Below are 22,731 nucleotides of genomic sequence, written 5' to 3'. Positions count from 1 at the left end.
TTTGAGCTCTGTGCTTAGGCTGCTGCTCTCGCAACCTGATCGTGGATAAGCGGAAGAAGACGGCTGGATGGATAAACTTTAATACTAATTTGGAGTATATGGGAAAGAGAAAAGATGACACGTTTTTTAATCACATGGTCATTTATTAACAAGTATGTTGCACAACAAAGCAGCAACAGAACCAATGTTGTAATTGTTAAGAGGTTAACACAGCTGATGAATTTATTGTAGACAAAGACAGGTGTAACACGCGTGAGTTTCGCACCAACAACTGATTTGTGCACAACACTTCAGCGTGCATCTAAACTGACCCCTGATATGTTTCACACCATGCACGCAAAGACTATAGAAAACTTAAGATTAGTTGAAAAGGGGCGTTATTTTGAGTGTTCAGTACATTTCATATTATCTGATAACAATCACACAATAATGCTATCTCTTCCCTTTCAGCATTCAGGCATCATAGCTTTCAGAGGATCCACCATGTTGTCCAGGCTGAGTAGCACCATTTCCCAAAGGCCCGTGGTTTTTTCCGTCTGCAGATGGGCACACACCAAAGAGAAGGGCAAGCCGCTCATGCTCAACCCCCGCACTAACAAAGTAAATAATGTTTCACCTTGTTATGAACTCTCCTAATGAGTGTATGCTTATTGTGCGCCAGAGTGCAAAACAGATGCATGGTGGATACCCCCCAGCTTTGCCTTGAATATAAGGTTTGCATTGTATGTCCTCATACAGTGGCCACACTTAATTACTGAACTGCTGAAAGTACCATGTGTTTATTAAGAGTGTTTTTATTTGTAAAAAAACAAAATATTATTATATTTAAAATGATATAGCAACAATTAGGGATGGGCAATATAGGCTAAAACTTGCATCACAATAAATATTTCTGCAATAACGATCACGATGTGTAAATTGCCATATACAGTGATGATGATATAACCATTTCAAAACAGGTTACAAAGGCTCCTAATTTGGCTGCTGACATATGCGGTAATGTTGCATCTTTTCCGGTTGTACTATTTTCTCAAAACCATTATTACTTCACAGTATTTGTTAATTTTACTGTTAATATCTGGTTACTCTCTGTTGAAACATTGTTATATCTACACTGTTGAAATGTAATAAGCACTTATTTTTCTGTTGTTTGGATACTTTCCATTAGTTTTGGGCGATACTACAAATTTAGGTATTGATCCAATACCAAGTAGTTACAGGGGCAGAATTGGTCATACTAAAAATGATCAATGTCATATAATTTATAAAATATTGGATCACAACTATAATCGGACAAAAAAATAGAACAGTGTAGGAGTTAATGTTACACACAAGTGTAACAATATCAATTAAATGTTTAAATAATTTGCTTATTCCTTTTATTACATACAATATTTTGGACAAAATTAAGTCAATAGTGCAAAATAAAAAAAAATTACGATTGGCTTAGATTTCAATCCTTTGTTTTTTTGTACTTTAAGTCCTCCTGTGTCAAGGTATTTATTTCTTGAGTTTATAAACAATACCAGCAAGGTAAAAAAAAAAAAAGATTCTTACAGTAACCACTGAGGTGTGTCATCCATATACTGATACTGTACTTAGTATCGTTAGTGTAGATATTTGTATCGATACGCCTACACCTGATTACATTCAAGAGCTCCAACTTAGCGGTTAACAGGGCTTCTTGTATCCTCCTACCCTGTGTAATGTAGCATGTTTACTTTAGTTATTCATCATCCTCCAGTGATAATTATTGTAGTAAGAAACATAGTTTATTTGCCACCGTGGCGTCGAGGATTAGTTAGCTGCTAGCGAGGATGCAACATTACATTTAGGAGGCCTCTGTTTGCTTGTCGCTGTTAAATTTGCAGCACATACCTAGAATTGGTCATCAACATGCATCATCACAATCTGACGATAGTATTAAAATCTTTATCATCGTCCAAATTGTTATAAGGTGTTCTTAACTTTTTTGATCTCGGGGCCCAACTTTTACACTACAGAAGGGCCTGGGGCCCACTCAAATAATAACATTGGATTAGTTATTTAATGCTAAAACCTTGTCAAATGATATGAGAGCGTGTGTTCATCCCAAAGAGGGCCAACTGAAAATTATGAACATGGAAAGTTTCAGCATGTACGCCAATCAATACTTAGTTGCAGCTCCTTTTGCCTGAATTGCTGCAGCAATACGGCGTGGTGTGGAGTGGACCAGTCTGTTGCACTCCTCAGGTGTTATGAAAGCCCAGGTTGCTTTAATAGTGGCCTTCAGCTCTTCAGCATTGTTGGGTCTGGCATCTCGCATCTTCCGCTTCACAATACTCCATAGGTTTTCTATGGGGTTAAGGTCAGGTGAGTTTGCAGGCCAATCAAGAACTAGGATACCATGGTCCTTAAACCAGGTACTGGTAGATTTGGCACTGTGTGCAGGTGCCAAGTCATGTTGGAAAATGAAATCTTCACCTCTATAAAATTGGTCCGCGGCAGGCAGCATAAAGTGTTCCAAAACTTCCTGGTAGACTGCTGCATTGACCCTAGACCTCAGGAAACACAGTGGACCAACACCAGCAGATGAAATGGCACCCCAGACCATTGTGGAAATTTGACACTGGACTTCAGGCAACATGGATTCTGTGCCTCTCCTGTCTTCCTCCAGACTCTGGGACCTTGATTTCCAAAGGAGATACAACATTTACTTTCATCTGAAAACATAACTTTGGACCACTCAGCAGCAGTCCAGTCCTTTTTGTCTTGAGCCCAGGCGAGACGCTTTTGACGTTGTCTCTTATTCGAGAGTGGCTTTACACAAGGAATGCGACAGCTGAAGCCCATATCTTGCAAATGTCGGTGCGTGGTGGTTCCTGAAGCACTCACTCCAGCTGCAGTCCACTCTTTGTGGATCTCCCCCACATTTTTGAATCGGTTTTGTTTGACAATCCTCTCCAGGGCGCGGTTATCCCTCTTGCTTGTACACTTTTTCTACCACATCTTTGTCTTCCCTTCGCCTCTCTATTAATGTGCTTGGACACAGAGCTCTGGGAACATCCAACCTCTTTAGCAATGACCTTTTGTGTCTTGCCCTCCTTCTTTAAAGTATCAATGGTCATCTTTTGGACAGTTGTCAAGTCAGCAGTCTTCCCCATGATTGTGTGTCATACAGAATCAAAACGAGAGACCATTTAAAGGCTTTTCCAGGTGTTTTGAGTTAGTTAGCTAATTAGAGTGTAGCATCAGGTGTCTTCAATATCTGACCTTTTCACCATATTCTAATTTTCTGAGATGTTGAATTTAGGGTTTTCATTGGTTGTCAGCTATAATCATCTCCTTTTTGGCAAAAAACACTTGAAATGTATCAGTCTGTTTGGAATGAATGTATACATTCTACAAGTTTGACTTTCTAAATTGAATTAATTAAATAGATCAACTTTTTCATGATGTTCTAATAATATGACCAGCACCTGTATGTCGTCTATGTCTGTGCAACCCTAGTAATAATTCAAACAAAAGATCCAAATGCTTTCTGTCATTATACCACTCCTGTTTATGAAAGTGGATACTCTCTTTCGATGCAGCAAATCAAATCTTGCAAGTAGAGACATCAATCAGACGCTGAAGCTATACAATGCTCTGCAAAGCCAGCTCCTGCATACATAACAACACTTTCTTGCAGCAGAACAACTGCTCTGGTTTAAAAATGTTTGATACATTTTCTTGAATGGGCTTCACTTGACCTTTGCTACATAGCTGGAGCAACTCTTCCAAACTCAGATTTCAGCAGAAGTGTTGTTGTGCTATAAATAGAACATACCAACCTTACACGTAAACCGTCCCCCCACCAACTGACTGCTGTGCTGTGAATAATAACACAATAATGCTCAAATCTGGCGCAAAGTAGGCATTTGTGGCCTGTTACAAGTGTGTCAATCCAGTCAATATTAATCAATATCCTTTATTCAAACAGTTAAAAACTCATTTAGATAAAAATCTCTTGACAGGCCTATAGGTGACGATAGCGATGGAAAGTGTTCCCTCACCATGACTTTGCATTTTGCAGGGTGAGCCTCCCCCTTTGTATCTTCAAACTGTCTAAACACAGGAGATTCAAATTTTATAGATTAGTGCTTCATGAATGGGTGGGGCGAGACTTACTTTATATGACCATACAGCACACCCCCGACCTTGTCTTTATTGGCTTCCTGCAGGTGACACCCTCCTCCTTCCCTCATTTCTTTCACCAGCTGCAAAACTGCTTTCACATGGTCACTTCTTTCAGCTCTCATCTTCTCCCTGACAGGGGTCAAGAGGTGTTGTTTCAATGGCAATCTGCCGGAATGTGCCAGACATTTCATCACACAAAACTATAACACAGAATAGAGTATATCCTTAACATATTCACTAGGGACGGGCGATATTGCCTAAAATATATTTTGCGATTTATCCTGCAGGCTCTTGCAATAACTATATATCACAATATATTATTTGACATTTAAAATATAATAGAACGATTTCAGAATGGGTTACAAAGACTACCAATTTAGCTGCTGATGTATGCGATAACATTTCCTCTTGTTTTATTTACTCAAAATTATTATTAATCTAATTGTTAATTTATTGTACATAGTTGGTGGTTCATTTCTGTTGTAACAAGGTTCTGTTTACATGTCTGTTTAAATATGATAAGCATTTGTTATTCTGTTGTTTGTGTGCTTTACAGTAAGTGAAACTACAAATTTGGGTATTGATCGAATTCCAAGTAGTTACAGGGGCAGTATTTGTCATACCAATGCTCATATTTATATCTTTCAAGATCATCAAATTATTACATTTTTAATCGCAATTGTAATCTGAGATAAACACAGGATGGCAGTGTAACAGCATCAATTAATATTTAAATTACTTCCTTAATCACTTTTATTACATACAATATTTATAATAAAGTTAATAGTACAAACATCCATCCATCCATCCATTTCCTACCGCTTTTTCCATGACTAAACAAAAGCACAAATTACAATTGGATTGATTATCTAATTACTGTAGTATCGACCATTACTGTAACTGATACTATCTTTGGGATCGGTACTGTCGATATTTGTATCGATCCCTATTTTACTTCAAGGTCTCTATACTTTTTTGTTTTCTCCTGTGGCGTATTATGTATCAGGTTTGTCCTGATACACAATACTTGATAGAAACACAGTTTATTGTGTTTGCAGAGTGGAGGGACGTTAGCCGCTAGCGAGGACGCCATATTGCGTTGGGGATGCCTTTGTTTGCTGGTCGCTGTCAAACGGCTACAATGTGTCGTCAACATTAATTATCACATTATGGTGATAGTATTGATAGCTCTACCGTCGGCCAAATTTCTTTCATGCTTATTGTCTATATTGCGGAATCCTAATATTCACATTCAACTACTCAACGGCAGAGAGTAGCATTTAGGAGTAAGGCATATATCGGGGAGGATGCCTTTATTTTAACATATGCTATGCAGGATATATAATTAGATATATTTATACTATTTAATAATAAATAAAATAATACTAATGTTACAATAAATTGTCTTTCTTTCCAAATATTTTTCTTCCCTCCGACTACAGCTTCCACCTACTGATCAAGGCGTGCTCAGTTGGTGAACAACAGTTTTTCAAAATTCGGGACTTTTAAAAACATGCTTTTGCTTTGGCCCAAAGGGTTTAGGTGTGTGCCAAAGGGTACCTGCTAAGCTGCATACAATAGCACTTCCTCTTCAAGTTCTACTGTGAAGTTCAGCTTTACCGATGCCATGTCCGCTCTGGGGACAGTGTGTTTTGAGGTGTTTACTGCACTACATGTTGGTGGCATGAGTCATTTGTAAAGGTAAACACAGGGACTAAACAGGCATTGTTCAAGAAACTGAGGCACGGCATCTATTAAATTGAGAAGTGAATAGATGAAAAACATTCTATTGACTTTGAATAGAGTATTTGTATCACCATGAATTGATTAACATGGACTCCGACTTAAACAAGTTCAAAAACTTATTCAGGTGTTAAAATTTAGTGGTCAATTGTACGGAATATGTACTGAACTGTGCAATCTACTAATAAAAGTTTCAATCAATCAATCAAATTTCAATCAATCAATCAACATTTCATAAATGTGTACACTATTCAACTTTCCTGTCAATGCTGTTTTCGATGGATTCCACTGACCTACTTACTATTGTCTCTTTATGTTTTCCCAGGGAATGGCCTTTTCTTTACAGGAGCGACAAATGTTGGGCATACACGGCCTGCTGCCCCCTAAAGTAGAAACACAAGACCTTCAAGCCATGCGCTTCCAGAACAACCTCAAGAAAATGACAGATCCCCTTGAAAAGTACATGTTGTGTCAAGCATTGAAAAAAAATATTTTGTATACCACGAGTTTTCTCCCAAATTTCACTTTACAGGTACATCTACCTGATGGGCATCCAGGAAAGAAACGAGAGGCTCTTCTACAGAGTCTTGATGGGGGACATCGAGGAGCTGATGCCGATTGTCTACACTCCCACTGTGGGCCTGGCCTGCACACAGTATGGACACATCTTCAGACGGCCTAAGTAAGCAAGCTCTCATAGCTATTTAGACAATAAGGGCTGTGTTGACTTATTCACAGTGGATTGTAAGTGAAGTGAAGTGAATTATATTTATATAGCGCTTTTCTCAAGTGACTGAAAGCGCTTTACATAGTGACACCCAATATCTAAGTTACATTTAAACCAGTGTGGGTGGCACTGGGAGCAGGTGGGTAAAGTGTCTTGCCCAAGGACACAATGGCAATAACTAGGATGGCACAAGCGGGAATCGAACCTGCAACTCTCAAGTTGCTGGCACGGCCACTCTACCAACCGAGCTATGCCGCCCGCCGGCAAACTACTCTAAAGCTCTAAAGCACGGTTTCTAAGCCATAGACCCTGGACCCATTGCTCAGAGTCGTGTATAGAGTATGGGCAACCAAACAACAGGCCCAATTACTGCTACCAAAGAATCTCTACAGCTATTCTCGGATGAATGCAATTACTGTCGTTTTGATGTTAGTTTTTCTGACGAAATTAACAAAAATAATACGGCATATATAATTTTAAACATACTCCAGCTTATAAACTTACAATTAAGCATGCTTTTATTTTGTGAAAGTATAGTTTTGCTGCTACATTCCTGCTCTGTTTTGTGACCATCAGGCACACACGCACCCAATGGCGCAATAATTGTAAAAATATACACAGAACGACCAAAAAAATTACGTATTATCCTTATTTTGTCAAAATCTTCAATAGCTTTGGACCACAAATCACAGAGAAATTGTGACTTTAGTGGAAAGTGTGTCATCTGTGGTGGCTGCCTCCAATGTATTTTTAATCACTGTATGTACAAACCTCGTTTCCATATGAGTTGGGAAATTGTGTTAGAGGTAAATAAAAACAGAATACAATATTTTTCAAATCCGTTTCAACCCATATTCAACTGAATGCACTACAAAGACAAGATATTTGATGTTCAAACTTATAAACTTTATTTTTTATTTTTGTAAATAATAATTAACTTACAATTTCATGGATGCAACACGTGCCAAAGTAGTTGGGATGGGGCATGTTCACTATTGTGTTACATCGCCTTTTCTTTCAACAACACTCAATAAACGTTTGGGAACTGAGTAAACTAATTGTTGAACCTTGGAAAGTGGAATTCTTTCCCATTCTTGTTTTATGTCGAGCTTCAGTGCGGAGTCTCCGCTGTCGTATTTTACGCTTCATAATGCGCCACACATTTTCGATGCGAGACAGGTCTGGACTGCAGGCGGGCAAGGAAAGTACCCGCACTCTTTTTTTACGAAGCCACGCTGTTGCAACACATGCTGAATGTGGCTTGGCATTGTCTTGCTGAAATAAGCAGGGGCGTCCATGAAAAAGACGGTGCCTAAATGGCAGCATATGTTGTTCCAAAACCTGTATGTACCTTTCAGCATTAATGGGGCCTTCACAGATGTGTAAATTACCCATGCCTTGGGTACTAATGCACCCCCATACCATCACAGATGCTGGCTTTTGAACTTTGCGTCGATTACAGTCTGGATGGTTCGCTTCCCCTTTGGTCCGGATGATACGATGTTGAATATTTCCAAACACAATTTGAAATGTGGACTCGTCAGACCACAGAACACTTTTCCACTTTGCATCAGTTCATCTTAGATGATCCCGGGCTCAGTGACGCCGACAACGTTTCTGGATGTTGTTGATAAATGGCTTTCGCTTTGCATAGTAGAGTTTTAACTTGCACTTACACATGTAGCGACGAACTGTATTTAGTGACAGTGGTTTTCTGAAGTGTTCCTGAGCCCATGTGGTGATATCCTTTAGAGATTAATGTCGGTTTTTGATACAGTGCCATCTGAGGGATCGAAGGTCATGGTCATTCAATGTTGGTTTCCGGCCATGCCGCTTACGTGGAGTGATTTCTCCATATTCTCTGAACCTTTTGATTATATTATGGACCGTATATGTTGAAATCCCTAAATTTCTTGCAATTGCACTTTGAGAAACGTTGTTCTTTAACTCCTTCACTATTTGCTCACGCAGTTGTGGACAAAGGGGTGTACCTCGCCCCATCCTTTCTTGTGAAAGACTGAGCATTTTTTGGGAAGCTGTTTTTATACCCAATCATGACACCCACCTGTTCCCAATTAGTCTGCACACCTGTGGGATGTTCTAAGTAAGTGTTTGATGAGCATTCCTCAACTTTATCAGTGTTTAATGCCACCTTTCCCAACTTCTTTGTCACGTGTTCCTGGCATCAAATTCTAAATTCAACCACTAGGCCTACTCAGTGGCCTAGTGCAGTGGTTCTCAAATGGGGGTATGCGTACCCCTGGGGGTACTTGAAGGTATGTCAAGGGGTACGTGAGATTTTTTTTAAATATTCTAAAAAATAGCAACAATTCAAAAATCCTTTATAAATATATTTATTGAATAATACTTCAACAAAATATGAATGTAACTTCATAAACAGTGAAAAGAAATGCAACAATGCAATATTCAGTGTTGACAGCTAGATTGTCTGTGGACATGTTCCATAAATATTGATGTTAAAGATTTTTTTTTTTGTGAAGAAATGTTTAAAATTAAGTTCATGAATCCAGATGGATCTCTACTACAATCCCCAAAGAGGGCACTTTAAGTTGATGATTACTTCTATGTGTAGAAATCTTTATTTATAATGGAATCACTTGTTTATTTTAAAACAAGTTTTTAGTTATTTTTATATCTTTTTTCCAAATAGTTCAAGACCACTACAAATGAGCAATATTTTGCACTGTTATACAATTTAATAAATCAGAAACTGATGACATAGTGCTTTATTTTACTTCTTTATCTCTTTTTTTCAACCAAAAATGCTTTGCTCTGATTAGGGGGTACTTGAATTAAAAAAATGTTCACAGGGGGTACGTTACTGAAAAAAAGTTGAGAACCACTGGCCTAGTGGTTGGAGTCTCCGCCCTGAGATCGGTGTCATACCAAAGACTATAAAAATGGAACCCATTACCTTCCTGCTTGGCACTCAGCATCAAGGGTTTGAATGGGGGGTTAAATCACCACAAATGATTTCCGGGCGCGGCACTGCTGCTCCCCACTGCTCTCCTCACCTCCCAGGCTGTTAACAAGGGGATGGGTCAAATGCAGAGGACACATTTTGCCACACCTAGTGTGTGTGTGACAATCATTGGTACTTTAACTTTAACTTTAAAGTTAATGATTATTTGCACAAAAAAAATGTTTATCAGTTTGAACATCAAATATGTTGTCTTTGTAGTGCATTAAACTGAATATGGGTTGAAAATGATTTGCAAACCATTGTATTCCGTTTATATTTACATCTAACACAATTTCTTAACTCATATGGAAACAGGGTTTGTATACAGTACCTAGATATAATAACACAGATATGGTAACACTGGTGAGAACACTGGTGAGCAGTGGAGAGTATGGAGAGATTTTTGGCCTAGAACATATTTTGCATAATTGACATATTTCTTGCCACTCTGAGATTATCAGTTCACTATTTATTATGTATTATTACACCCAAAATTTGGTTTAGTTTACTCTTTCAATGTCCTTGTATTTGTATTTGTGCTTTACTTTCTCTACTGTTGCCAAATTGCATTATTTTACTTTTACTGAGATTTGAAGGTCGTATGTTTTATTCAAACCATCTCTTTAATGTATTAATTTATTTTGTTATTTGTGTTAGCCTCTTTGTGTTCTGTCTTGAACAAAAGAGCGACATTTTTTCTCGTGTTTACCTCGCACAAGATGCTGTAATCTGTGGCTTTTCAGTGTTGATGGCGAACCTTCCCTCCCCATACTTGTTTGTCTTCTTTTCGGGTTGTTGGGGAAAGCGATGTAAAACTTTTCCACAATTCAGCCACACGCTGAACAACAGGCCATTTATACACATCAAAAAACTAACTACGAACCGCCGCAAACACATACCGTTAGCTCAAAGTTAGTAGCAGTGATGGCACCCTGTGGTCATATAAGTGCTTATTGACCAATCATTGATGAGATCGCCTGAAGTCTAGTTGGCCATATTGTCTTTATACACGACATTGCTGGACCGCGAGCACCACTCAGAGGGCTGCCAAAAATATTGTTTTTCAGTTTAAATACACTTTTCCACCACTCATGGCAGTACTGACAGTATCAAGCAAACAGAAGAAGTCTATTGCTAAAGTCATCGAGAAGTGTTTTAAGCGCAAAAACTATAACTAAAGTGGTGAAGCTTTATTTGAAATTTCAGGTTAGTTAAGAATGATTTAATATTTTTAAATCCGTTTATTTTAGCACAACATAGTTGCATGTGCATTTATTTTTCGTCCCTTCTTATGCAGTATATTTTGGCTAGTACCGTATTTTTCCGAGTATAAGTCGCGCCGGAGTATAAGTTGCACCTGCCAAAAATGCATAATAAAGAAGAGAAAAAAACATGTATAAGTCGCACTGGAGTATAAGTCGCATTTTTGGGGGGAAATTATTTGATAAAACCCAACACCAAGAATAGACATTTGAAAGGCAGTTTTATAAAAAATAGTGAACAAACAGGCTGAATGAGTGTACGTTATATGATGCATAAATAACCAACTTAGAACGTGCCTGGTATGTTAACGTAAGAAATGTTAAGAGTCATTCAAATAACTATAACATATAGAACATGCTATACGTTTATCAAACAATCTGTCACTCCTAATCGCTAAATCCGATGAAATCTTATACCTCTAGTCTCTTACATGAATGAGCTAAATATTTGATATTTTACGGTAATGTGTTAATAATTTCACACATAAGTTGCTCCTGAGTATAAGTCGCACCCCCGGCCAAACTGTGAAAAAAACTGAGACTTATAGTCCGAAAAATACGGTACTTATTTTTGTAGTCAGCCTGCCCTGAGCCTAAGGTTTGTGTTTTCAATACTTGTCTTTGTGTTTAACACATGATTTCATATCATTTGACAAAATTGTAAGCTGATGCTCTAAGGTATATCCAAGGTTACTTGTCACTTCAGAAGAATATTGTGATAAAATGTTTGCAGAAATGTGAGATACTGCGTGCTATACTTAGGCTTTTGAAAACAACAACAAGGGGTTGGCTATATAGTTGTTTCTCTCACCAGAGGTTTGTTCATCTCCATTTTGGATAAAGGACACATCCGCTCCATTCTGGACAACTGGCCAGAGACCAATGTGGCTGTGAGTATGTGCCCCAAAATCTCGTGTGGATGCTGTTGTCTGCTGGTCAGGTATTCCATAACTTAAGTCAATAAATGTTTCTGTCTTAATGTAGGCAGTAGTCGTGACTGATGGGGAGCGTATTCTAGGCCTTGGTGATCTGGGAGTGTATGGCATGGGAATCCCTGTTGGAAAACTCTGCCTGTACACAGCCTGTGCCGGCATCCGGCCTGAAAAGTGTCTGCCTGTAGTGATTGATGTTGGCACGAACAACGAGGTGGGACGATGTGGAGAAAAATGACGTAAAGTTCCATAATTTCTGACACGTCTGTTCTCGCTTATTCAGACTCTCCTTAAAGATCCGCTTTATATGGGCTTGTACCAGCGGAGAGACCGCTCTCAGGCCTATGACGACCTCATTGATGAGTTCATGGAGGCCGTGGTGGACAAATACGGGCAAGACACCTTGATACAGTTCGAGGACTTTGGGAACCACAACGCATTCCGCTTCCTGAGGAAGTACAGGGAAAAATACTGCACCTTTAACGACGATATTCAAGGTTCAATCATTTATGCTCAATATTAGTAGAATCCAAGCATAATAGTTTATTCAAATTTGGCATCCGCTCTAATGGATGCGACTTCTCAAAGAATTGGCATATGCGTCACCTCTAAAGGACTGTTGTACACACCTTGATTGCGTATATGTCGCAGTAGCATCTTTACATCGTGCAGAGAAAAATGGCATCTGTAAAGATGTCGTTCACAGTGGAATTTTATGACAAAAATGGGGGAAAGGAGTACTATGGGCCTGATTTACTAACATCCAAACACCAGCCGGTAAGCAGTGTGTGCAATCTATAAAATATTGTGTACTATTACTGAGTTGCGTACGATTTACTTAGACTGCGTGTCCAATTGTTAAAGTGCTGAAAAACACCTTCTTTAAATGAGGATCTTGTGTGTACTATACGGCGCATCACCATGTTATCATATGTATCATAGGAAAACGCCACAGTTTTGCTATGTTTTCAAACATGCAGAAGACATGTATTACTTTTATGGGCAGTATAAAAGCAGTGCATCTACAATGAAACCACTTTTTATTTATTTTTTACGGGTGAAGGTGGGCTCATTGGTGAGAGGCTGCACTTACTCCACTCAAGATGCAAAAAAATCATACTTAAATAAGTGAGTAAATAAATTAAATGTATTTTCTATGTGGTTACAAAACATCATAAAAAATATTAAAGGACACAAACGCATCAGTTGAATGTGTTTTAATCAACTCACTATGTACTTTAGCAACTATAACAGACGCGATCCACTTTGCACACGTTTAGTATGTCAGCTTTGTGAGTGCTATGAGGTTTGCACGGGTTATAGCACACGTAGACCTTTAGTTAATCAGGCCTTATATGCATAAACTACAGTAGATTTACGTGTTTATTTGTTTCTGTGACGGAGCTTTTAACTCAAGTCACCGTGTTCCATTGAAATTGATTGAAATCACTTTAATTGGTGATTTGTATAGTAGAATGGCTTCTGGTGCACAAGATAATTCGATATGTCTGGTAACACGACCGACAAATAATCGTTGATGTCACTCGACAAATCTTTTTTTGATAAAGGATAAGGATCAATTCCATTCTATGGTTCATTTGCTCGTATCTTCTTTTTGCAGGAAGATCAAAGCCTCTTGCGTACTCTAATAATGTGCGCTGCCTGCTGCACAACAGCCATCTTGGCTTGGTTAACTACCACCGTTTTTCACTTCCGTGAAAAAGTCACGTGTCGGAATACACGCAATTACGTTGGGGTTTAGCTAAATGGCTCTGTGATGAATTTTCTTTATTTTCTTGGTTACAGGCACTGCAGCTGTAGCCCTCGCTGGTCTGCTAGCAGCTCAGAGAGCGACAGGGAAGGGCATCACGGAGCACCGGGTGCTTTTCCTTGGAGCCGGAGAGGTATTCTGCTTGTTCTTCTTCTTTTTGTCTCCAATAAAGATTCAAGCATCTTTTACTTCCCGTCCTGTCCACAGGCTGCTCTTGGCATTGCAAACCTGATCGTGATGGCCATGATGGAGGCGGGAATGTCACAGGCAGAGGCCAGGGAGAAGATCTGGATGTTTGACAAAGATGGTTTACTAGTAAAGGTCAGTGAGCGCAGCACAAACTAGATTATAAGAATGAATAGACTGGCATGTCTGTGTCGCTTCTTCCAGACTGGCTAAATGAAGTTATCCTACTCGACAATACATTTATTATTATTGATTTTGTAGCTATGAGTTATTGCTTATGTCTTCAGGGTAGAACGCAGGCAATGGACACGAACCAGGAAGCATTCATTCACGACAGTCCAGGTGACGTTCACAGCTACCTGGATGCTGTCAACACCATCAAACCTACAGTTATCATAGGTAAGCCAGGACTTTAGTTCAACTGTGGAACCCATATGTGTCGACATCCCTTGGACTAATGTTGACATAAGCGGTTGTCTACATAACGCAAAACGAATCCCTCCATTGCTTCCACATTTACTTTTGCTAAAGACATTGGGAAAAATGGGAAAACATAAAACATTTTTTTACCTACCTATTTCGGTGGCTAACAATCTAAAAATAATGTAATGGGTAAATAATCCAGGTTAATACCACAGTTGTCCCTCCCAACATTGAGATACAAAGTTTGCAGCTTCAATCTTTCGCAGATTGTTTTAAACACAGTCTTTGGAATTCTGGCTGAAATTCCAAATTTTTAAGCTAGAAAAAGGCTAAATGGAACTAAAAATATCAATACTTCAGTAGTAGTGGCCAAACCAATCAGCGCGGTGTTCAATATCGTGACCAATGATTGGCTCAACCTCAGGTAGCATTACTATATTAACTTAAAGGTGTGTAAAGGTTCCTAAATTCAACCCCGGGCTCGGGATCTTTCTATGTGGAGTTTGCATGTACTCCGGCTTCCTCCCACCTCATAAGACATGCACCTGGGGATAGGTTGTTTGGCAACACCAAATTGGCCCTAGTGTGTGAATGTGAGTGTGAATGTTGTCTGTCTATCTGTGTTGGCCTTGTGATGAGGTGGTGACTTGTCCAGGGTGTACACCGCCTTCTGCCCGACTGATGGTGTGTAAAGTTTACTATGTGGGTGTTATCTTTATGTCTAGAAGGCTCTCATAATGTTAAAACCTGTATCTAGAATGTTGTAAAACTCTTTATTTATGCTTTAGCCATGAAAATATTAAATTCATAATTAATAGTTCCTACTTTGCAGAAATTAATTTACCATAGTCAGGCCCAAAATGAATTAACAGTAATAAAGAAGGAATTACAGCACAGTGCTTTTTTTTTTTTAAACTTGGTGTGCACTGAACAGGAGTTCACTATGTGTAGGGTACTAGACTTACTGCAATTCTATATGTTGACAGAATGATTTTAGATTATCTCATTTGGTCTCTTATTTTATGTGACTTCAACATTTACTCCAAAAAAAAAACATGGTTGACCAGGAGTTGATGATGATAGGGACAGTTTGTCGAAATAAACCGACTGAAGTGTATTCCACTGTGGTTTGTTTTGCTCGCTGTAATTAAGGTTCATGTCTGTGACTGCAGGTGTTGCAGGAGCCGGCCGACTGTTCAGCCATGATGTCATCAAGGCTATGGGAGTCCTAAACGAGCGACCAATCATCTTTGCCTTGAGTAACCCCACTACCAAAGCAGAGTGTACAGCAGAGGACGCCTACACCCTCACTGATGTACACAGCCTGTTTTTCTAGTTTGAAATCTAACGTATGGACTTCTTACATTTCTTCTTCCTGTTTTTTGCCGCTCCCATCGCACACAGGGAAGATGTCTTTTCGCCAGTGGTAGTCCATTTGGTCCAGTGACTCTGAGGGACGGAAGAGTCATCACTCCCGGACAAGGAAACAACGCTTACATCTTCCCAGGTGAGCAACTTCAAAGTATGTTTAAAGATCGCCATGAAGAAGGTGTTGTTGATGTGTGTGCGTGTGACAGGTGTGGCTCTGGCCGTGATCCTGAGTGGAGTACGACACATCAGTGACACTGTGTTCCTGGAAGCTGCTAAGGTAATAATATATTTGTCTCTTTGGACAACAGTTAGGCTTTTTTTAATTTGATATCATGTTTTGGAACATTTAAAAAAAAAAAAAGGTCCAGCAATTAAAAATGAGAAAACTCGTTAGATGTTCAAGACAAATATATATTAATTTTTTGTATGTTATTTTTTTTATTGTCATAATTTTTCCATCCATCCATCCATCCATTTTTTACTGCTTATTCCCTTTGGGGTCGCGGGGGGCTCTGGTGCCTATCTCAGTTACAATCAGGCGGAAGGCGGTGTACACCCTGGACAAGTCGCCACCTCATCGCAGGGCCAACAGAGATTTCCGTTAAACAATATTAATCCTGACGCTTGAAAAAAAAAGCTTTCCTCTTGTAATTGGATGTTGTTTTAAATGATTGTTATTTTTTTTTTTATTCCCAACAAATATTATATATTTAGGTTGGTAACTGTGACTTTCAGTTTTTTTTCTTAATAATATTAATTAATTCTCCTAACATTCTATCTTTTTTATGGTTACTATGTATTTTTCGTCATAACAGTATGACTTGTTATTATTATTATTATTATTATTATTATGATGTCTTGTTTCATAACATTACTACTTCAGTCTTGGAATTATGTTTTAAATATTTTTTTGTTGTTCTATTACTACTTTATTCACTTAAGACTACAATTTAAAAAAAAAAAATTGTTCTCCTAACTTTATGCCCAGTTTCTCATTACATAATGACTTATTGTTCCTAACAGTTTCACTTTATTTCTGGAACATTAACCTTTAGGGTTTTTGTCCTTTAATATTATTTTATTATTTTCATATCATATTGTCTTTTTTCTTGTTAATGTTGTGTAACAGACATTACTAATGTCTCTTAATATTATGACTTTTTTTTCCTCAAAAGTACAACTTTATCTTGTAATATTACAACCTATTTTCCTCATAAGAATACAACTTTTTACTTGCAATATTACGATTGTCATAACATTCGGGTTGGATTGTTACGTCTTTCTTCACGTAACAGTAAAACAAGTGATTGTAACATTAAGTCTTCAGTCCAAGCCTGGTCTGGTTTAATAACAATGTGACATACTGCACATCAGTGTTAGTCACTCTCACTTTGAGTCCTGCTGGTATAGTGGTTCACGCAAATGATCTCGCTGCTCATCCGGTAGACGCTGGCAGAGCAGCTGACTGCTGAAGAGCTGGAGGAAGGCCGACTATACCCGCCGCTCTCCAACATCAGAGAGGTTTCACTCCAGATGGCTGTCAAGGCAAGAAAAACAGATCATACTTAAACTCCCTATAACTTGTTAACTAACTGCTTTGACTTCAGGTGGTGGAGTTTGTGTACGCTAAAGGCATGGCGTTCCGCTACCCAGAGCCCTTAGACAAGAACGCCTTTGTGCACGCGACCGTGTGGAACACCAACTATGACTCCTTCCTGCCCGACACCTACGACTGGCCTGGGGTCAGCTTTAGCCCCAAAACTAACTAGCAAAGTACACCCCTCCTCGTTTAATTTACTGTCCCTTAGTTGGAATCATGATTTAAAGTTTGTATGTGAAACATGCATGCACTGTACCCCCTAGTGGTGGAAAAAACAGTGTTAAAGTATTGTTTGAGCACCAAAAGCTTTGCAAACGGACTAACCATCTAAAAACACTCCGAACAGTAGAAGTAACACTTTTTTAAGAGACGGGCATACTTCATACAGCATCTGAATCAATATCCACTCCAGCCATTTTTGTTTCATCATTGGATTTGTGGCAGCTGTAATAGTGTTTGTTGTTCACTGTGGATTTTTGTAATGTAGCCCCATGGTGGTATGGATCTCCCACTTAGCTTCACAGGTTTAAAAGCTGCTGCACCTTCCTCCCTGACACTTTGAAACTTGATATTATTATGGTATTTTTTTGTTGTGTTTGTTATGTTATGTTATGTTATGTATTTAACCAGAAGTTACTTATCGGGCTGTCAAGAATACAACAAATTGTCCCATAATATATAAATATATTTTTTTAAAGTATTTTTTTTATAACTAGGTTTTTACTGGAAAAAGCTTTGAATCAGTTAGTTTCTTCTAGTTTGTAGCCACACAATAATTTGTCACCACCTAAAATGCCATTGTAACAATATTTTCATGTATTGTTGATATTTTTACAACGCATAGTAATTTTTATAAAAGTGAAAAGAGCAAAGTATGAGGTGTTTTTAGGTCTATTTTTCAAATGTACCATACAGTAAGTGTTAAGACATGTACCATAAAAAGCATTGTTGACATCACACACTGGAAATCAAACAAACTAACCTCACAACCTATTGTAGTTTGACATGAATTTTACGTGTTTTAATCATTTATCGTTCATTTTCAAACAAATATAAATGTCTCACATTGATTTAATCTTAAGACAGTTGCTAAGTGACTGCATAACATTTGACAGCACTTGTCTGATTGTCTTTGTCAAATGTTTTATTCAGCATACTGTCCCATTGTTGAATGCTGTATGTTTATTTGAAGAGAAACTCCATGAAGTAGTTACTGCGTCTTACTGGGTTATATTTTGGTGTCAAAAAATGTCAAAAGCAAAATGGCCTTATACTCTGTCTGCAAGAACAGAATGTTTATGCTGCTTAAAATACATAGTGGAGATTAATAAAAAAAAATAAAAATTACTCTTCTTTCTCCAATCAATAACAACATTATTTTGACAGTATTGAGTTGAGTTGAGTTTGTGTTTATTTGGAACATGCATGCATACAACATGATCCATCCCAATTTCCAGTTTCTCTATTCAACATGTTTGAAAAGGAGTAGGAAGAAGCAGAATTTATTTAATCCTACCCCTTTTCTTTTACATAGCTGTTGCTAAAACGTTTGTTCACTTCCTGTTATCAATGTATTCACAATATACTCCATAACTAATAGCATTAAAATAAATAAATAATAATTTGTGAAGTAAGTTATATTTCATATGGTGAGATAAATTAGATTATCTAGAAAATGAATGAATGGAGGAAATAAATTCAGAATGGTTATAATGGTTCTTCTTCTTTGTACTTTGTAAACACTTTAAGTTTGAAGAGTTTCTTGAAGTGAATCATATTAGTACTTTGTTTGAGTTTTTTTTCATCCATTATATAATTTAATTCCACATACTAAAATATACTGAAGGTCTTAAGTGTTTTAAATGTTTTAAATTACATATTTCTCTAGGATTACATATTTCCTCTTTTTTAAAGAAGAATTGTTGTACATTCTTGGGTAACAGATTGTAGTTTGCTTTGTGCATAATTTTAGCTGTTTGCAAATGCACTATGTTGTGCGATTTCAGTATTTTCAATTCAATAAATAAAGGGTTTGTATGTTCTCTATATCCAACATGATGTATTATTATAACTGATCTTTTTATTAACACCGTTAATGAATGAAGTGTACTTTTGTAGTTGTTTCCCAACATTTCTACACAATAACTTAGATAAGGTAACACTAGGGAGTAGGGTTGTACGGTATACCGGTACTAGTATAGTATCGCAATACTAATGAATCATCTCTCTGAAACATACCAGTCCAGATATTAACAATAAATGAACAAACAGATTAATAATTTTCTACCACTTGTCCTTAATAATGTTGACAAAAAAATAGAATGATAAATTATATAATATTTTACAGCATATGTCAGATGACTAATTAGGAGCCTTTGTTTGTTTGCTTACTACTAAAAGACAAGTTGTCTTGTATGTTAACTATTATATTTAAGGACTTAACTGCAACAAGAAACATGTTTAATGTACCCTAAGATTTTGTGTTACAATTCTCGCCCGGGAAAGGGTGGAGTGCTATCTCCAAGTTGGGGAGGAGATCTTGCCCCAAGTGGAGGATTTCAAGTACCTAGGTGTCTTGCTGACGAGTGGGGGACGGGTGGATCGTGACATTGACAGACGGATCGGTGCGTTGTGGTTAAGTAGCTGAGCCGGAAGGCAAAGCTCTCGATTTACCTGTCGATCTACGCTCCCATCCTCACCTATGGTCATGAGCTTTGGTTTATGACCGAAAGGACAAGATCATGGGTACAAGCGGCCACAATGGGCTTCCTCCGCTGGGTGGTGGGGCTCTCCCTTAAAGATAGGGTCAGAAGCTCTGCCATCCGGGAGGAGCTCAGAGTAAAGCCGCTGCTCATCCCATTTGAGAGGAGCCAGATGAGGTGGTTCGGGCATCTGGTCAGGATGTCACCCAACGCCTCCCTAGGGAGGTGTTTGGGGTATGTCCGACCGGTAGGAGGCCACGGGGAAGACCCAGGATACGTTTGGCTGGCCTGGGAATTCCTCAGGATCCCCCGGGAGGAGCTGGACAAATTGGCTGGGGAGAGGGAAGTCTGGGCTTCTTTGCTTAGGCTGCTGCCCCCGCGACCCGACCTCGGATAAGTGGAAGAAATTGGATGGATATAGCCAATAATGCAATTTTTTTTTGTGGTCCTGTTATTAAGAAAAGTACCAAAATAATTTTAGTACCGGTACCAAATAATTGGTGTCGTTACAACACTACTAGCGAGCAGTAGAGAATATGAATGTATAATAGTTCTGGTAATGTGATTTCCTACTGTCTTAAACCCACCACGATGCCTTGTTTTTCCTGTATGCTGTTTCAGTATACATTTCGGTATGTGTTGGTTTTTGTCTGTAACCTGCGACTTAGTATTTTTGTATTATTTCATTCTGAGAGAGTATTTTAGTTGGAGTGGGATGATGTCATAGATTTAGACGGTTTTTGTAGAAATCCGTGACACACACACACGGCTGTCCACTTCACAGTGTAGACTTTACTGAACCAACTGCGCATGCGCCAAACATACCTAAACAACTACGGATGCCCATAGGGGACATCCACTGCATCGCCCCTTCTCCAATGTACAACAAGGAATGAACAATCATTGCAATGTATTTGTAAATAAGCATCACCATTTAAAATTAATCAACTTAACACCCACCATAAATTGAATAACGTGGAACCCCGACTTAAACAAGTTGAAAAACTTATTCGGGTGTTACCATTTAGTGGTCAATTGTACGGAATATGTACTGAACTGTGCAATCTACTAATAAAAGTATCAATCAATCAATCAAAACCCTAAAAAGCAGGGGAGTCCAAACTTTTTCCACTGAGGGCTGCACACTGAAAAAATCTAAGCAAGCGGGGGCCATTTGGATAAATTTTTTTTATTTAAAAAAAACAATACATTATATGTATAAACAATATACATTTAGGCCTCCACTCAGTCCCATAGGACTTTGGTCAAAAAAATATTTAAAATGTGTCATTATTCAGTATTATTTTTATTATTTTTCAAGTTTTAAATCTCTAGATCAGGGGTCACCAACCTTTTTGAAACCAAGAGCTACTTCTTGGGTACTGATAAATGTGAAGGGCTACCAGTTTGATACACACTTAAATAAACTGCCAGAAATAGCCAATTTGCTCGATTTACCTTTAATATATATATATATATATATATATATATATATATACATTAAAAAATTGGTATTTCTGTCTGTCATTCCGTCGTACATTTTCCTTTTACAGAAGGTTTTTTGTTGAGAATAAATGATGAAAAAAACCCAAAGAGGAGAAAAACGAAAAAAAAATGAAAATACAATTTTGAAACATTGTTTATCTTCAATTTCGACTCTTTAAAATTCAAAATTCAACCGAAAAAAATGAATGGAAAAACAAGCTAATTCGAATCTTTTTGAAAAAAATAAAATAATTTATGGAACATTATTAGTAATTTTTCCTGATTAAGATTAATTTAAAAATTTTGATGACATGTTTTAAATAGGTTAAAATTAATATGTAACAAATTGGACCAAGCTATATTTCTAACAAAGACAAATCATTATTTCTTCTAGATTTTCCAAAACATTTGAAAAGAAATTCAAAAGACTTTGAAATAAGATTTAAATTTGATTCTACAGATTTTCTAGATTTGCCAGAGTAATTTTTTGAATTTTAATTATAATAAGTTTGAAGAAATATTTCACAAGTATTCTTCGTCGAAAAAACAGAAGCTAAAATGAAGAATTCAATTATCCATCCATCCATCCATTTTCTACCGCTTATTCCCTTTCGGGGTCGCGGGGGGCGCTGGCGCCTATCTCAGCTACAATCGGGCGGAAGGCGGGGTACACCCTGGACAAGTCGCCACCTCATCGCAGGGCCAACACAGATAGACAGACAACATTCACACTCACATTCACACACTAGGGCCAATTTAGTGTTGCCAATCAACCTATCCCCAGGTGCATGTCTTTGGAAGTGGGAGGAAGCCGGAGTACCCGGAGGGAACCCACGCATTCACGGGGAGAACATGCAAACTCCACACAGAAAGATCCCGAGCCTGGATTTGAACCCAGGACTGCAGGACCTTCGTATTGTGAGGCAGACGCACTAACCCCTCTGCCACCGTGAAGCCCTTATTCTTTACAATAATATTTTTTTTTAATTACTTGAACATTGATTTAAATTGTCAGGAAAGAAGAGGAAGGAATTTGAAAGGTAAAAAGGTATATGTGTTTAAAAATCATAAAATATTTTTTTAAGTTTGTATTTTTTCTCTAAAATTGTCTTTCTGACAATTTGAGTTTTGTCTCTCTTAGAATTAAAAATGTCGAGCAAGCGAGACCAGCTTGCTAGTAAATAAATACAATTTTAAAATAAGAGGCAGCTCACTGGTAAGTGCTGCTATTTGAGCTATTTTTAGAACAGGCCAGCGGGCGACTCATCTGGTCCTTACGGGCTACCTGGTGCCCGCGGGCACCGCATTGGTGACCCCTGCACTAGAGATTTACTGTAAGCGTTGAATTAAAAAAAATAATGATAATTTGACTTGTTTTTAACATTTTA

At 38.1% G+C, this 22,731-nt stretch overlaps 1 protein-coding gene and 1 long non-coding RNA gene across 6 annotated transcripts in view; one reads left to right on the top strand and one right to left on the bottom strand.

Moving 5' to 3' along the window:
- Positions 1-18,503, top strand: part of me2 (malic enzyme 2, NAD(+)-dependent, mitochondrial) — a 33,875-nt gene extending 15,372 nt beyond the window's left edge. Inside the window, exons 2-15 of one of the 2 annotated variants that reach the window (XM_061900953.1) lie at positions 451-600; positions 6,227-6,360; positions 6,434-6,583; positions 11,688-11,763; positions 11,858-12,019; positions 12,089-12,302; positions 13,612-13,709; positions 13,784-13,897; positions 14,050-14,161; positions 15,358-15,500; positions 15,590-15,692; positions 15,763-15,833; positions 17,003-17,101; positions 17,164-18,503. In XM_061900953.1, the coding sequence (XP_061756937.1) occupies positions 484-600; positions 6,227-6,360; positions 6,434-6,583; positions 11,688-11,763; positions 11,858-12,019; positions 12,089-12,302; positions 13,612-13,709; positions 13,784-13,897; positions 14,050-14,161; positions 15,358-15,500; positions 15,590-15,692; positions 15,763-15,833; positions 17,003-17,101; positions 17,164-17,325 (1,755 nt within the window). In that variant the 5' untranslated portion in view covers positions 451-483 and the 3' untranslated portion in view covers positions 17,326-18,503. The remainder of the gene's footprint in view (positions 1-450; positions 601-6,226; positions 6,361-6,433; positions 6,584-11,687; positions 11,764-11,857; positions 12,020-12,088; positions 12,303-13,611; positions 13,710-13,783; positions 13,898-14,049; positions 14,162-15,357; positions 15,501-15,589; positions 15,693-15,762; positions 15,834-17,002; positions 17,102-17,163) is intronic. The other variant, XM_061900961.1, reaches the window with a different exon arrangement.
- Positions 3,930-20,206, bottom strand: LOC133553117 (uncharacterized). Of its 4 annotated transcripts, XR_009806850.1 has the most exons (6): positions 16,947-20,206; positions 9,564-9,671; positions 6,444-6,547; positions 6,203-6,284; positions 4,179-4,287; positions 3,930-4,086 (listed from the first exon to the last, which is right to left on the bottom strand). It is a non-coding gene; the product is annotated as an uncharacterized LOC133553117 (long non-coding RNA). The 4 variants fall into 4 exon arrangements; XR_009806849.1 differs by lacking the exon at positions 9,564-9,671 and having other exon boundaries at positions 4,150-4,287; positions 16,947-20,201; XR_009806847.1 differs by lacking the exon at positions 9,564-9,671 and having other exon boundaries at positions 16,947-20,197.
- Between the last annotated feature and the right edge of the window lie 2,525 nt (positions 20,207-22,731).

This window comes from Nerophis ophidion, linkage group LG01 (assembly GCF_033978795.1).
Source record: "Nerophis ophidion isolate RoL-2023_Sa linkage group LG01, RoL_Noph_v1.0, whole genome shotgun sequence".
Classification (NCBI taxonomy): Eukaryota; Metazoa; Chordata; class Actinopteri; order Syngnathiformes; family Syngnathidae; genus Nerophis; species Nerophis ophidion.
Note: the sequence above shows the minus strand (reverse complement) of the source record. Positions and strands in the feature narration are given on the sequence as shown.